Source organism: Gambusia affinis, linkage group LG08 (assembly GCF_019740435.1).
Source record: "Gambusia affinis linkage group LG08, SWU_Gaff_1.0, whole genome shotgun sequence".
NCBI lineage: Eukaryota > Metazoa > Chordata > Actinopteri > Cyprinodontiformes > Poeciliidae > Gambusia > Gambusia affinis.
The window spans coordinates 24273137-24290573 of NC_057875.1; the positions used below are offsets into that span (position 1 = coordinate 24273137).

General features: G+C 40.7%; 2 protein-coding genes across 3 annotated transcripts in view; one reads left to right on the forward strand and one right to left on the reverse strand.

The window, feature by feature from the left end:
• The window catches only part of snx33 (sorting nexin 33), a 190307-nt gene that overhangs the window by 98842 nt on the left and 74028 nt on the right, over positions 1–17437 (reverse strand). The window lies entirely within an intron of this gene.
• The window catches only part of cspg4 (chondroitin sulfate proteoglycan 4), an 88657-nt gene that overhangs the window by 43458 nt on the left and 27762 nt on the right, over positions 1–17437 (forward strand). The window contains exons 2-3 of the mRNA XM_044125396.1: positions 11979–12142; positions 13893–17432. Of these exons, the coding sequence (XP_043981331.1) occupies positions 11979–12142; positions 13893–17432 (3704 nt within the window). The remainder of the gene's footprint in view (positions 1–11978; positions 12143–13892; positions 17433–17437) is intronic.

Consider the following 17437-nt stretch of genomic DNA (forward strand, 5'->3'; position numbering starts at 1 on the left):
GAATCAGTACGGGCGCAAACATGCTGACATGCAATTTCACTTAGCATAAAAGCCGGGCCCCGTGGAAACTATGAGGCCAGACAATGGTGCTGTCGAGTCTCTTGCTCGTTCGGAGTTTAATTAGCACGGCTCCATTCGTTTCTCAGACACTCTACCCAAAGTGCCTTCAAACCCCTTTTTTTTTTTTTTTTCAAAGTGTGAAGCCATCGCGATTGTGCAACACAACAAAACAGACTGGTCATGTAACAGGACGCCCCGGGACTTTCTAAGAGTCTAGATGCATTGGAAATAATTACGGCCATCAACGCTATTACACTTCAGACGGGAAGAGTCAATAAGTAATCTATAAAGCATTAAGTTTCCTGAGTGCTCCACTAGAAAATCTCTCACTGAGATGATAAAGCTCATGTGTTTGCCGAGGAGTTTAACTCTTAACTTGTTGCATATGATTGTAGAACATATTAATTTGAATGCAGCTCATGTTTTATGTGATCACTGATCACAACGGATACATTAAAAGGTCTGCATTGCATAGATGCTAAAGTAAAATACTTACTTTTATTATAACTCACAGTAACAAAAGTAATGTTTTTCTTCATCTGGATGCACTGTTGCCATCGTTTCTCTCTTTTCTGCAGAATATAGAAATAATATATGTGTGTTGATAATAATGTTGTAGTCTGTGTTGTTAAAGATTACCTAAACATCAGGGCTAGCTCAGAGTTCAGTTCTTCCAAATGTGAATATCCTCAGTTTAGTTCACACTCGACAGTTTCTCAATTTGTACCTTTTTATGGTACAAGGGCATCAAAAGGAAGTTCCCAGATTCATCCTTAGGACTCATCGCTTTAAGAGCTGACATTTTCATCAGCTAATAAAGAGCTGATGAAAATGATACAATAGCTAGCTAGTCAGCTAGCTAGCTATTGTTAGATTTGCTATTTAGCTGGCTAGGTAGCTATTGCATTATGCTTGAATTATATTCTCTAGCCTGCTAGAGAATACTATATATAATGCTTCAATTATTAGATTTTCTAGTTAGCAAGAAAATCTAATAATTGAAGCATAATGTAATAGTTAGCTGGCTAGCAAATCTAATCGTTGAAGCATGATGTGACAGCTATCTGAATAGCTACCGCACCATGCTTCAATTTTTAATATATATAGATAGGGCAATATCAAATCATAATTCAATTATTAGAAGTTCAAGTTAGCAACAAAATCTAATAATTGAAGCATAATGGGATAGCTAGCTGGTGAGCTAAAGACTTATTAGATTTATTGGTAAATCTAATAATTGAAGCACGATGCAACAGCTAGTGCATCATGCTTCAATTATTTTTAATATATCTAGTTAGGCAGATATCGCATCATGATTCGATTATTAGATTTTCTAGAAAGACTGATATGGTTATGGCATCACTTATTCACCATCTAGTGAGAGCAGACAAAACTTGATGCAGAAACTAATATCAGGCTTTTCAAACATGTCAGAGTTTGAAAAGCCTGAGGATCATGACATAAACTCAGCCCCAACATAAACACATGGCTCAGATGACTGCTGCTAGAGGAAAACCCAGAACCTTTGGGTTCCACAGTCACACAACGTGCCGTGTTGGCATACAGGACCGTCGGCCGACAGACTGACTTGCGTGATGTGAAATGACGAAGCGACCTGTGATGCGGTGGGTTCCTGCTTGCGTGCTTATTGTGATCTGAACTGTGACCTGAAAGGGGCTTGTGAAGCAGGCGTTTCCATGGTGATGTGCCATCAGTTTTAGTCTCGCCCGACCAGAGTGTCTTCTTCCAGATGGTTGCAACATCCCTGACCCCTGTGTGACCTGTGCAGTGGCAAATAAGACTAGGACGTTAAAATCCTTCTTGGAGTTTTCCAGACAACAGTGGACTACACAAATTACTCACTTTTTTTTTTTTTTGTACAGTTTTTTTGTACAATCGCCTCTTAAGTTCAACCTTATCAGTGGAGACACCATTATAAAATAGCTTACAATTAAGAATTGGCAAAGATCGATGTGATTTTCACAGGAGGCGGAGCGTTGTTGTTAGCAGCTGCTGAAAGTAACTAAAAAGTTACTTTTAATGTAACTTAGTTACTTTCCAAATCAAGTAGTCAGTAATCTAACTATGTTACTTTTTCAAGGAGTAATCAGTAATCCGATTAAAGTTACTTTTTCAAAGTAACTATGCCAACACTGATCAGCGCACAACACTGTTTGTGAGACTATAAATGTAATCCTGAAGCAGTCCAAATTACCGAGGTGGTGGTGGTTGAGCGTGGTGTCAAGTTCATTTATCTGCAATTTAACACAGGTATGATGATGAGCCCTAAAATAACCAGCATTAAGCCAAATTAGTTTAATTATCCATTCTAAACTGGATGCAGCGGCAGGAGAAAGAACCGTTCTGAACTCTGGTTTTGTGTTGACATTGTAAATGTTACAAGCCTAAGTGGCTGTAGTTAACTGTGGGCTAATTTCCTGCTGCTGTTGCTCTCTGGGCCATTAATGCCGCGCAGCACCGCCGAAGAGCTGAAGAGCTTTTCATGCTGTGCTATCCAAGTTCACTGTGAGCCTTAAACCTTTCTGTTTTTCCTCCCTTCCTCCTCCCCCACATCACCGTTTCTCATAGTTTCACTTTGAAAGGACAATTCAGGTGTGAAGATGAGTAAGCTTTAAATTTATGGGACTAATACGTACAATGCAGTGGTTGAAAAAGATTTCTCTGTTGCTTTTTGGATTTTTTTTTTCTTTTTCACCTCCTTTCCTGTTTGCTCCCTTGACACTGTATCCCACCCCCAGATCACCGGCAGATTTCAAGCAGGAATTCATTACGAGTGTGTTAAAAATGCTTTACATTTACTCAAGTCCATGAGCAGCCTTCCTCAGGTTGCGTGAAAGCAGAGAAAGTCACAGCTCCAGGTACCGACGATCGCTTTTCCGACAGCCAAGATTTTTGGCGTGTGGGACAGATGTAGGAAAAGGTTGTTTGGAACAATATTGCGGGGGTGTAGACTCCTCTGATGTCACGGGAAGATTATGTTAACAGGCCCAACCATCTGGGACCTTGGCGGTTTGACGGCTTCCGTAGCCTGGCTGGGCTGACACAGACATGCTTTGTATTAGCCAGTCGTAAACCCCAGCAGAGCCCCGAGTCGCTACAGTACTTCTGTTCACGGCTATGTTTGGGTTGCAGTGTTCGAGTGAGATCACGACTCCAAACTCGTCATTAGCGACAGGAGAGTTTGATGAGCCTCCATACAAAGAGTCCATTAAATTCATTATTTTGAACGGATATATAGGCCAGACCAAATTAGAAGGTGTGTCTGTACTGTACATACAGACACTGTACATATTGTACTGTACATATTGTTCTGTGCAAGAGTATTCACTATTTTCTCTAGCAAGCTTTACATTTCTTGTATGTTATTGGGGTTTCAGCACAACAGAGTGCACGATTGTGACATAAAGGGAAAAGAAGGCGTGGATTTGATTTTTCTCTTTTTTGCGACACAAAAAGATCCAAGGAAGACAAACTTAGCTTCTTCCTTCACGAAATGTAAACAATAATGGCATTGCATCAGATTCTACTGGTTCTACGATTTCTGTTTTTTGGTAAAAGACAACGAGCCATTTCTTCCACTAGTGCTAGACTTGCACGTTTGTCTTGGTAGTATTTACCCAGAATGCCCTGCGCTATAGCCCGGTTCCTGCTTTTGGAGCGGTCTCCGGTCCGCTTGGCATCCATGCATGTATTCATTCACCTCCACCAAACGGAGAGGTAGGCTTGAAGGTGGACCAGAGACTTTTTTTGTTCCATGTTCGCACCTCCACAAATGAACTGGACTTTCTAGCCAAACAAACTGGAGTTTGATTGAAACCGACAAATGAACGCATTAAAGGTTTTAGTAATCAACATCCTGAAGTTCGTAGAAGACAACAGAAAGTCAACTACTAGTCATGCAACTAACAAATCTGGTGGAATAGCAAGAAGGAAGTTGTACCTGAAAGAGAGTCATGCCCATTTGTAGTTTGTTAGAAGCCATAAAGGGCCTTGGAAAACATGCTGATGAAGGCACTCTGCTCAGATGAAACCAAAATTACAGTTTCTAACCAACATGAAAAGCTCTTATGTGTGGCAGAAACCTATCACAGCGGCGGCAGCATCAAAGTGCAGTTGCCTTTTTTGAGAAGAGACATGGAAGCTGGTCAGAGTAGATTAGTGGATAGATTGTTGAACGCAGCCCTGAGAAAAGCCTCAGAGGCTGTAAAATGTTTGAAAATGTGGCTCATCTGTGAGCTAAACACTCAACCAGAGACACAACTGAAGAGTCAGAATGGCCCAGTTAAAGTCTAGACATAAATTCAATTGAAACTGAAAGAATACTCCAATATACTTGCAGCTGTAATTGCACCTATTGGTGCTTCTGTAAAGTAGTGAATAAAGGAGAGTCGAATATGGATTCACACTGTCCAGATTAATATTTAGAAACAAACATGTATTGATCCGTCAGGTCAAACCCCAATAAAATACCTCAAACTTTGTTGCTGTAAACGCCAGAAGCGATATGAATATCTTTCACAAGGTACAAAACCAAAGATGTTTTATTCACCACTGATTCCTGGTGTTGAATCTGATTATGTTCTATTACAAAAGCTCGTTGGGAGCTTTCAAACTCTCACTGTTCCTTTGTTCGCTCTTCCCTCAAACTTGAGGCAAGCGTGAAACCGAAAGGAAATCTGACGTTTGATAGTAATTTCTTCGCCGGCTGCTGTTCCAGGCAACGTGGGACGGTTCGAAGCCGGTTCCTCGATGCGAGGCGAGACGATTTTGTCCTTTCCTGCCTTGATTGGGAGTTGAGCTTCACCTTCTAACCTCTGATCCCTACGGATTTCCTCTTCTCGATGCCGTCGCAGCCAGGTGACAAACGAACATCTCTCCTGTTGTTTGTCTGGCTTCAACACAATAAGATTCTTACAGCCATTTTATGTCCATTTACTTGTCAAGAAGCCTTTCTGACGCCATTCTTCCAAAAAAACCGGCACCAACCTCAAACAACAGTGAGTCTTTTAGATCCTCTTTTCCACGCATTTTTTTACCTTTTTTTCCCCCTACTGGTCTATTTTCCGGAGGTAAAAATTACACTCCCTTGCCGTTCTCCTTTTCAAAGAGAAAGGTCATATTTTTTCTTTTCTGCACCCCTCCCTTTATGTGTTGTGTAAATGTGAGTTTCACAGAGAGAGCTTGAAAAGTTATTGGAGGAAACCTCCCGCTGTGGCTCCATAAGCCTTTTTTTTTTTGTCTGAGTGTCGTACCTCTTCTTTCTGGCTTGCAACTGGAGTGTTTTTTAAAGAGATGCAGAAGCAGATGGGGACTTAAAAAGGGGCGGGGGGGTTAAAGTAAAAAATTTGCAGCTCGCTTTCACGCTGAGATATGCAAGTCTGAGAAACGGCTCCATAAAGGCCGTAAAAAGTGCATCCCCAGTGACTTGTGAAAGGTCTGTGGGGGGCAGAGGGAGACTGTAAGGGGAGGCCCCTAATAAAGCAGCACTACTGTCAAGGTATGCAGAGTTGTGGTCCAGGCCTCTGCTGTTTAACAGCGCTGGAGCTGGCCACATATTCTCATACAAACAGGCTGCTGTGCTCAGAGTCAGGCATGTAAACATGTTGCCTGCATGATTAAAAGCAGCTCGGAGGCTGTGGTTTGTTGAAATGCGGTGTTTATGGTTGTTATACTGTCATAGCACAGCAAAAAAAAATAATAATAAAAATAAACTGTGGTAGTCAGTAATTATTATGCAGGTTTATAGAGTCTTTCCTGAATGTTTTACAGTGTGTTTGTTCAACCTCATCAAAACCTCATCGGCGTGCCAAATTTTGATACGAAGGTTTCAACATATGTGAAACAAAAGATTAATTCATTCAGATGTTGTGAAAAGGGGGGAAAGACTCAGTTTCTGTTGAAAAGTATAACAGAAGTTATTTTACACCCAAGACTCAAATGGTTGTCAAGCTTTTATTATATTTGATTCCACCTGTAATGTTCAAACAAAAGGGGGGGCTGTCGAACTCGAACTCTTTCTGGGCCACATCAAGGTCATGAATTTCCTTAAAGTTGCAGAATGTAACTTTTAATAAGTATCTAAAAAAAAACATTTTTTGTAAAAATTTCACCATGTCGTTACAGTATAACATGAGAAAGAAACGCCGTGAAGAAAATATAAATAAATTTCCTTCCCGAGCTACTATTGCTGCCTGAAGAAATTCAACTCACCCCATCAAAAGATCAAGATCTTAGCGATGTCAATCACGCAAGTGTAAATGCTGCTAAATGTGCTAATGACAGTCAAACAGCTCATGGTTCCAGGAAAACAGTTTATCGGGGGCTAAGCTAACTAGCCTGAGAATCAGGCTAGCTGTAGCATAGCAAACAGCAAAGGGAAGGACGGTAGCGGCAGGGTGATTGACAGCACTTGGACCCTCCTCCTGGCTCTGATTGGCCGTTTCTAGCAGAGCTGTGAATTTCTTCAGATCACAGCAGGACCAAAGGAGAGCTTATCTGTCACAATATAATGATACTTTTAACAAATATGTAAAAAATATTTTTTAACAAATGTCATACGGCAGCTTTAGAGGATCTGTTGTGCAAGAATTTATTGGTAGAACCCATTAAATTGTTAAAATATTAATAAATACAGTAGCTGTAGTACCTCTTGAATTAAACAATATTAAACATCTTTTGATATTGATCTAATTCTGCTTTGATTGTATTGATAAAATATAACCTTAAATTCTACAATTTAAAGGGTCACATAAGAAAAGCTATGGCGGGCCAGATTTGGCCCCCGGGCCTCGAGTTTAACACATGGAGGCTAAAGCATTGCAGAACCTCACATTTACAAAGCCTTGCAAAAGTACTTACTGATGTTTTCCACAAACCAACTAATGGCCACAAAATGAAACATTTTAGCCTGTACACAAAGTGTTGCATATGAAAAAGTAGCACTTTCCTTCTCCCACAGTCTTATTATAAAATATGGTAGTGGCAGCATTATGCTGTGGTGGACAGGGGATTTACAGTAGAGTGGAGATTCACCTTCAATTAAGGCTGCAGTACAAAATTTACAGTCAAAGCGTGTAAGAATGGCTTAGTCAAAGTCCAGGCCTAAATTCTTGTCAGGACCAGAAGATTGCTTTTCACCAACATTCTCCCCCCACGCTCATCGAGTTTCAGCTGTTTCCAAACTAGAATGAAAAACAATTTCGGTTTTTAGAGGCGCAAAGCTTGAAGAGACACATTTCAATAAGCATGCTGCTAAAATTCCAGTGAAATATTGATCAAGTAAATACCGATTTAGAAGGTTGAATAGAGATGAACTGGAAGTGAAATAGATTCGATTTGAGGGTCGCAAAAGTTCCGCTGAGCGTGAAAACGTCCACATTGCCCTGAAAAATGGAACCCCAGTGTTTCTCGGTGCTTCTCCAGTCGTCATCGTTCCACGACTTCATATTCAGTCGACTGATTACCTGGGAGGCCTGTAATGTTCAGGTATTCCATCCTTTTTACGGCTGCATTCACCGTTTCCAGAGCCAGCAGGAAATCTGACGTTTTATACTGGAACAAGTGCTGTTGACCCACGGCAAGAGACGTAATTGCTCAACGCGTTAATCACCACGTTGCCTTACGGTTAATGCCATAACAAAGTGAGCTGCTCTCCAATTCAATCCATGGCTAACAACACCCTGTCGTTAAGTAATTACATGCCGAGCCTTTTGTACCAGGCTGAAGTAGGCACAGCCCAGAAAAAAGGAAAGAAATTCACCAAACGACCTCTATTTATAGTGACGTTAGCGGCGGTTTACCCGAGCTAGACAAGGAGATGTATGGAGGAAAAAAACAAAACATCCAAGAGTCCGTCTTTTTCTGTAAAATAGTCTTGAGTTAGAAAATATATGTATAAAAAACACTTAAATCTACATATGGTGGCAATATCTATGACTTGACTAACATGTTCACTGCTTGCCTACACAAACAAATTATGCAAGAAATCTATTTCATGTTTGAAATCAGAAAGCAAGTCAGTCTCCTCTGTACTAAACTTCTCTGTACTTCTATTACATGAAAACAGAAGGAAAAGGAGGATGAAACAACAGATTCATTCATTCAGTCGTTGTAAAAAGGGGGAAAGACGCAGTTTCCGTTGCAAATTAAAGCAGACGTTAGTAATGAAATACTAGCCGTCTGCATTGGCCGAAAAACAAGACTCTGCTGTGCAAACAATAAAGGATTGTGACTCAATAGTTTGAAGAACTTCAGGAGCTTCTCTTTAAGGTGGGTAAAAGTCAACACGCAACACAGTCTCTGGCCTTGGCGTGTAAAGTTTTCCACTCCTTAGGACTCAGGGTGTTCCTTTTCTGATAATGGAGGATTGTCCAAAAATATCCAAACATCTTCTCCTACTTTTACAAGATGGAAAATGTGGCTTTGTGTTTTCCTGCAAAAGAAAAAAAAAAAACATACTAGGCGGTTTCTGACGCAGACTTAAGTTTCTTCACAGGAATGCAAAAGATGAAAAGACAGCGAGAGACAAGAAAAGGTGTACGCTTATGTTATGGCAATCCCTATTCTCTTGTTACAATATACAGATTCTCCGTTTGTGCTAATGAAAATTTCCTCACGTTCAATTTCTGATTCATTCAGCTGATGATTACTTAACTACATGAATAAAAGTTTGGGCTTCCAGTCCAAGATAGTGAATTTGTCTACAAGTACGGAAAACAAAAAGGTGAGACAGAAATGTCACAGCCAAAGTGACTTTTGTTCTCCTGGCACACTCTTCTTCCCAATAGCATGCACTGTTCAAAACACTTAGAAGTTTTCACAAAATGTGCTACATTTAATGCTGATGCCAACTTAAGACCTATTTTTAGATGTGGCAGAAGGTAACAGAAACAATCCTTTGACAGATGAACAAGGAGGATGTTTAAAAGGACCAGAAGAAACAGTAACTGAAAATAATTTGATCCAAGCGGTTTTCATGGAGGTAATGCGTCACAAATTAGTGACAGAGTTTCTAACAGTTGGAGAAAATTAACCATTTTTCCCCCGAACGCAAGAGAAACAAAGCGAGCCAGGAAAGAAAAATGCCAGAAACGCCTGAGATCACGCTCGCTCCTTTATTTCCAAATCTCGGGGAACGATCCAACCAAAGCTCGGCTGGGCTTCTGAAAATTGTGAAGCGCGGCGTGAATTTCTTTGCTAATGCACTCGCATTTGAAAGAACTCCGCTCCCTCATTTTTCAGCTTCAGCCTGGAGGCTATTGTGTAATTAGCGCTCGGCTTTCATTTCGAATAGCTTTGCCTAAGTAGCAACCCTCTGACCTGTTCAAAAGACAGCCCACGGCACAGCCAGAACCAGCTAACGAGACGACAGCCACCCAGATTTGACATTTTGAAAATGAACGATACGGAACTGGGGTAATTTGTCGAGGATGCAAAGCGGGATGTGTTGAATTTTCAATTTGACCGGATGTAGAGGAGCTTCTCTAAAAAGTAACATCGCTGAATGTGAGACGGATGCTTCTTTGGTGTGCTTCTTCGCCAGCTTTGTTGATGACAGAGAGTCTTTGGAAGGAAATGCAAATGCCTCTTAGTGAAATAAAGGAATGTGCAGGATGATAGCAGGGTGGCTTTCCTTGCTGCTGACATCAAAAGGCTTTTCTTTGCTTATATTTGGCAAAGACTATGAACTGGGAGTTTTATTTAAAGAGTGAGAAACAAAGGACGAACTTTCCCTTAATAGTGCAGCAGATAATTGAAAATGTCATTAAAATCTTTCACATGGGAAAACAAGATCCTAACTTGGCACAGATGTTCCCAGAGCTTTACTACTTTTAGAATAAAACAAAAGTTAGTCACTGAAAAAGTCAAGATCGCCACCATGGTCTTCAAGGACAATTCAGTTTTGCTCTAAATTTGCCAATATTTATCACAGATGAATGCTTTGGTTTCAGATCATACACGAAGCAGCCCATCAAAATCATGTTTACTTTTAACTTTTGAATTTTCTCTTGAGATCGCCAAGAGAATCTCAAGAGCGGTTGTCATGTAAAATACATTGTTGCGCTAAACTTTCCAATTAGATGGAGTCTGGTATAAAATCACAACCTATGAGTTCTGTGCCATATAAATCATATATAATTTCTTTATTTTGTGCTTTCCTTTCCTGGTGGATATTTTTTTTAAATGGCCACTATGGTTTCGATGAAGAATGGATGTTTACACTAAAATTGGCAGTCGTTATTGCCAGGGCGAAGAAAACAAAAAGTTAAGTTCACTAAACACTAATCTGCTAAAGAATCTAGGCTCTCCTATCGCTAAACAGCTAAACACATAGAAAATTAGCAAAAGCTAATGCTAATCTTTTTCCCATTAACGACTGGTTTGAAACTAACAGCAAAGTCCTGAGTTTCTGATTTTGATCCATATTAAAATTGGAGTTGTATGAATAAGATGACCAAAGTCAATGATGTGACATAAGTTTCATCCAAGTACTGAAAATGACTTTTTAGGCAATAGAAAGGCTCAAAAGTGCCAGCCATGTTTAATAATGGTCAATCATACTGAAATTGAAGTAAATAATGAGAAATATAAAAGGAATACAAACTGAGGGGTGAGAATAGATACATGTTTGTATGCAGATTTTAAAGATTTTTACAGTAATATGCAGCACTGTTAAATGGTGTAAAAATGGCAGAACGACACTAATGTACAGCAGATAGAAACGCTTTGGCTTGAGCCTTGGGAAAATGTCATTTTTCCATGAATTGATATGGATGTGGAAGTTATATGATCTTATGTCATCCTGTGACGGATGTTTTTCCAGAGACGGTTGTGTCAGAGGGGTTTCTGTTGTATGGCGTCGAGCCAAGCCTTTTTCCAGGCTTCTGGATGCATCTGTTGAGTCTGAGGGAACATTTTGACCCTCAGTATCTCACAGGAATGTTCTTTCATAAATCACTGTCTTGATCAGCTTCACTGTTCCAAAATATTCTAAAGCGCTGGAGTTAAGGATTCAGAAAAGTATTTCCTATGCATCACAGTGACTTTCTGTGTCTTGAGCCATCACCTTTGTGAGGGCGAAGCAGGTGGCTCATTTAAAGCCTCCCTTTTATATCTCCTGCTAAGAGAGTGGAAAGTCTTAGCTGAGGAAACTGGGTCTTGGAAGCTGTCCATTTTCATTTTCAGAGCATGTGCGCTGGTAATTAATTGACTTCCTCCCTGGTTTACATTTTGTCAAGTGCTCCAAAGAGCAGAAACCAAGGCAGGTGGCTGAATTAGCATATCCCTTGAAAATGAGGCAAGTCAAGGCTGGGAAATCCTGCGTCACAGCATTCTATATCCCCGGAAAACCTCCACAGGCGTAAAGACTGATGTCTCAGTCAGAGAACGCCTTTGAGGCCAGGGATGCTCCTGTTCAGCCGCGCGTAGCTGGAGGCTGTGTGATTAAATAGAAATCAGGTCACGTCAAATGTGAGATCCCCAAAAAATATTGGCCTAATTGGTTTCTCTGATTTTCAGATTTTTTTTATATAGTCAGAGAACTGCCAGTCAGCAGCTGACAGGTGACTTCATATAGCATCATATGCAGGGGCCCTTTTGTTTTTATGCAGCTGTAGCACGCACCTGAATTTGCTAACAACGAAGCAACTGGTCGTCTTAACCAACTGTGTTAAAACTGTCAAAACATAGATCCACTAAATGTTAGTGGATCTTTGGGGAGTTTCACTAAAAGATCCACTAAATGTTATTTTAGGACAACAAGAGGGTTAAGCTGCGCTGTCCGTTCAAATTCAACGGACAAAACATAAAAAAAGAAAAAAAGAAAAAGTGGTTCAAAGAAAATGAACTGTTGTTGAACACGTGGTTAAACTAATGTTTTCTCTTTTCATGTTTTACAGAATCTTACTTTGGGGACAGCCACTGTAACATAGTAGTCGTCCAAGATGTTGTAACCTTTCGGCTGTCTCTGAAGTTCAAAACGAATCGCCCAAGTGGTCTTCTGCTTCTGGCTGCTGGCATGGAGGACTACCTGATCCTGGAGCTGCTGAACGGGAAACTACAGGTGAGGTTCAACTGAAGCAGAAGGAATATATGCTTTTGGGAAGGGTGTCATGTGGAAAAATAGGACAACCGATTAAATATGGAGTTTTTTCAAAAGGTTAACAGAATATCTACTGTTTCATCTGCCATGCTATAATACTGACACATAGGACAAATGATACATGCACACACTCATGGGGAACGCGTTGGAGTTTTCTAAAAACACTTGTCCGCACAGGAATATTTCCAAACAGTATTTTTATCAGCACAGAAATGCAGAGAACGGCACAAAATGCAGGGTTTATTTTCTCACCCAGACCTGTAGGTGGAAGTATGGGACAAGGCCTTTACATCAGGTTAGCAATAAGGTCAAAAAACACGAATGGTGTGCACCAGGCTGCAAGTTGAATCTTTTTTGTGGAGTGATAAAGTCAAGTTTCTTCTTGTGTAACATTGGATTATGAAACTAGTAAACTGCAAGAAGACCATGTGATCTGCTATTTTTTTATTGTTGAGTATGATGTATTTGGTATCATAGGGTAATAGGTCAGGTGATGAGTTGGGCCTATGTGTCCATGCTTTCTTGTTTTCGGTCCATATGAAGATACAAGGAAGGGATTTTCACTCTGACATCTGTTTTTTTTTTTTTTTTTTACTTTTAGGGTACTCCTACTCTGTTTCATTGTGGATGTGGGGCAAAAACAGTTAAAAATGTCCCCATTTTCAAAAGACAGGTTCCCATGTGGAGGACCTGGATTCTGACCCAGAAAGTCCTATTTATTTATCTCATTCCCCAATTAAATTTCAGAATTTTGTCGGTAGAACAGTGACAAAAACTTTTAGGTTACATGTCGTTTTGCTGGAGAATGAGAAATAATTTCAGAACTTACGCACTTCAAATGTCATGTTTAGCCTATTTACATTCATTGTAAAACAAAAATAAGCATGAAATTAAAGTAAAGTGGAGGCATTAAGGTGCACAGTTTCTTATAACTGTGGCTGGGAATTAACATTCAAGCTCATCGTATAAAAGGACTTTGTGCCTCTTTCCGTCATTTAAATTGCCTGTGATTGAGCCTAAATACAGTCCAGCTGTTCTTGTGAGCTTTTTTCCTTCCACAGCATTTGTGGGATCTCGTTGTCAAAAGTGATCAGTCAGGAATAGGTTGCAAAACAAAAAACAAAAAACAATGGAACACAGGGAAGACAGAAATAATCAAGTAGAGAAAATATTTCACGAGAGTGACATTATCAAGACTTGTACGTCGGTCTGGATGTGATTAAAAATCGGGGGGGAGGGCGAGGACACGTCAGAGAGGATGCAGAGAAGCTCACAGAGCAACACTGGAGGAGCAGCAGGAATTTATGAGCTGTAATGGCTGTGTAATATAGTTAACCATTTCCCATAGTCTTTATATGTGTGGACTATGAAGAAGGTTGACAATACAGAAATCTTTTCCTAAGAATAAAAACCATCTAATTTCAGCTAAGTATTGCAAATGGATATCTGAAGGTTTGATGAAAACAAGGTTGAACTTTTTAACCTAAATGTGTGTAAATTAAACACTACACATCACATAAAAAGAAAAGTACCCCAAATATTTTACACAAAGTCCATATACTTTTTATGCATACTGTACACGCAGACCTCAATTTATGAATTAATAGTTTTTATATTGCAGTTTTATATACAGTAACTACTGTAGTTTGTTATTCAGAAAAAATATAGTTCTGAAGTTACTTAGTGACCTTCTTTTGTCCTCTTCCCATAGGCACGAATGAAAGTGGAAACTGGAGAAGTCAAGCTGTCCTCTTCTCAAGAAGTGCTGTTGAACAACCTCAGGGACCACCAGGTGTTTCTGACATTGCAAGACGGCAAGCTCACCATGACGATAGTTAATCTGTTTTCAACAAACGTCCTGGTGGATCTTGGTGGAGAAAGGCTAAATATCGACCGTGGCATTTGGCTTGGAGGAACCGGTGACCTGGACACTCCCTATCTCAGCAACGCCATCCCACCTTTCCGTGGCTGCATTACCGACGTTAAGTTCGAATCCCATCAGTTCAACATTCTCAGCTCAGCATTTAAGCAGTGCCAAGACACCAAGGAATCTTGCAGCAGTGAATTTGAGCATGCAGATGGGGAGACAATCAGTTTCAGCACTCCAGATTCCTTTGTGTCCTTCTCTACATGGAGTGAATCTATTCGTGCTCCAATGTCACTGGAGTTTCTAATGAAGACCACCATAGAGGATGCTTTACTTGTCTTCCATCATGGCCAAATGTCAGATTTGATTGCCATCGGTGTTGTAAAAGGATATCTCAAAGGGGTTTTGGATCTAGGAGATGGTTTAAAGTCACTTGAAAATACACAGGTGCAGCTGGATGATGACCAGTGGCACAGGGTCAATATTCAGGTTAGCCCAGATTCTTTTGTTCTTAAAGTAGACAGCCAGTCATCCTCCATTCCTCTAGACTCATCACAAAAACTGGATTTGGTAGGAAACCTGTACTTTGGAGGTATCCAGAAGAAGATGAAGGAAGTATTTAGTGAAAGTGGGTCCTTGAATCGTTTTGAGGACTTCATCACATCTGAGTCTTTCATTGGATGCTTTGGGGAAATTAAAGTAAATCAACGGAACAAAGGTCTGCAGGATGCTTTGGTGACCAAAGATGTCCATATAAAATGTGAAGGAGACGACTATGACTACTCAACTTATGGAGATTTTGATGGACCCACCACTTCTTCACCCATCATTGATTTCGTGACTCAATTTGCTGAACCTCAATTAAACGAGCAAGAATGTTATCCAACCGATTCTGAACCTGAGGTGTTCAGGAATGTAACAAAACTTCTCAACATCACCACTTTGCGAGTACCTGATGGTGAAGAAGCCTATCTTGATATCAACAACCTGAGACCTACATTTGACCTCAGCGCTGCTGGGATGAGCCAATCGCAAATTATCTTTACACTCACCGGTGATCCCTGGTATGGCCTGGTTGACATTAATGTCAATAGGAACTTTGAAAAATTCTCTCTGCTTGATGTGGTCAACAAGAAAATCAAGTATATGCATGATGGAAATGGAGGAACCAGTGATAAGATCTCCTTATATGTACGTGTTCTAAGTAACAGCTACCTTCCAGAGTGCCTAAAAGGTACCCACAGTTATTCGATTCCGGTGGAAATTATTCCAGGCCGGGCCTCACCAGGATCCACTGTAGAACTTCCTATCACAGAAAAGGGAAGATCTCATTTGAGCCCCAGCCTTCTTAAAATAAGTCAATCTGCCTCCAATTGTGACCAGTTAGTAATAACTGTGACCTCAGCTCCCTCTTTTGATTTTGGTTACCTTGTAAATAGTCAGCAACCAGGAAGAAGAATCTCAGAGTTTACATGCAGAGAACTGAAAGATGGAAATATCTATTTTGTACACAAAGCAGGCAGTACCAGTGAAATGACCTTGAAAATGTCGGACGGTGGATCAGTAACTCAGTCAAACACTTTTATGTTTTTGGCGATTCAACCAAATGCGGTCATTGTCGGCACCACTGGCCTTAGCGTAGTCCAAGGGAGCAATGCGTCAATAGGGATTCAGAATCTGGCTGTCATCCCTCATCCTCGTAATGGGGATATTTTATACATTGTCACACAACCTCCTGTGTTAGGAGAATTAAGAGTTAGGGGAAGTGATGGCGTGTACACACAAGTTACAAGTTTTCATCAGTTTCATCTGGATCGAGAGCTAATTAGGTATTTTAGCACAGATGCAGATAGCCATGAAAACACTGTGGTGGATAACATTCTGTTCGACATCCATTTGGGAGAGTTTGTTCTCACAAATAACCTCTTCCGAGTTGAGATCCAACCTCCCAAAGTAAAAGTTTCATATCTGGAACCTCTGGAAGCCAAACCTGGAGAGAAGCAGATAATCACAAAGCTTCAGGCTGAAGTGCAAGGAAAAAACCCAAATCCGCAAACAATTAAATACATTCTTGTGAAGTCTCCTGCACATGGTAGTCTCCAGATATCAGACAAAGAGTTGAACGAGGGTGACATGTTCACACAGAAGGACATTTCGGACAATGCTTTGAGTTACATAGTGCGGATGCAAGGATTTGTGGATACTAATGACCAGTTTCAGTTTAGAGTCTCTGTTGAGGACCAGTACTCTCCATTATACAGCTTCCCAATAAGCATACTTGCTGGAACAGATGACTATGTTTTGACAAATAATCATCTTGTTGTTTTACAAGGAGGTGAGCAAGCTTTGAACAAAAACCATCTCTGGCTGCAGTTTTCAGTTTCCCCAGACATTTTGTATAGAGTCACACAAGAACCAAAGCATGGACGCCTTATAAGGGATACCCCAGGACTGCCTAGATTTGATGGGGCAGTTAGATATTTTAGTAATGAAGATCTTGTACATGGTCAGCTGATTTACAAGCATGATGGTTCCAGGACTACAAGCGACGAGTTCCACTTCTCAGCCACTCAGGAAGACACAGACAGTCCAAAAGTGGTGACGGGTATCTTCAATATACAGATTCAATTCAAGAATGAGCATGTCCCTGTGAGGATAGTGGATAAAGTCTTCAACGTGGTCCGCCGGGGTCAGCGCTTGCTCACAACCAACGTCATTCAGTTTAAAGACGACGACTCAAATTTCAATGACACTCAAATTGTTTATGCCAGAGAAGGAATTCTTTCGGGCAATATCATGTCGGCGTCCAATCCGTCGCAGCCAGTTTTCCGTTTTACACAAGCTGACCTGAGGGAAAAGAAAATCTTATTTGTTCATCATGGAGCAGATCAAGAACGGTTTCCCCTGCAGGTTTCAGACGGCTTTCATAAAACCACCGCGATGCTTCAGATCCAAGCTGGTGAGCCCTACCTTCAATTGGTGAACAACACAATGATCGTCATTGACCATGGAAGTACCAAGACCCTAGATACCAGCCTATTGAGCGCAGACTCCAACATGGACATCAGAGATGATAGCGAGATTAAGTTCGAGGTAACGTCCCCACCCAGCGATGGCAGGATTATCGTGAGTGGGATTGAGGCTTCACAATTCACCCAGGAGGACTTGAAAAAGGGAGTCGTCTCATATGAGCACAATTATGAAAGCCTTAAGGCCAAGGATTCCTTTGGATTCACAGTGCGAGCTAAGGAACTTTCTGAAAAAGGCATATTTAAGATAAAGATTTTTAAACAAGGTTACCTTTCAGAGCCAGAGGTGATAACCAATGAGGTCATCATTTCTTATGAGGGGGAGCATACCATAATCAGCCAGGATCATCTCAAGGTAAT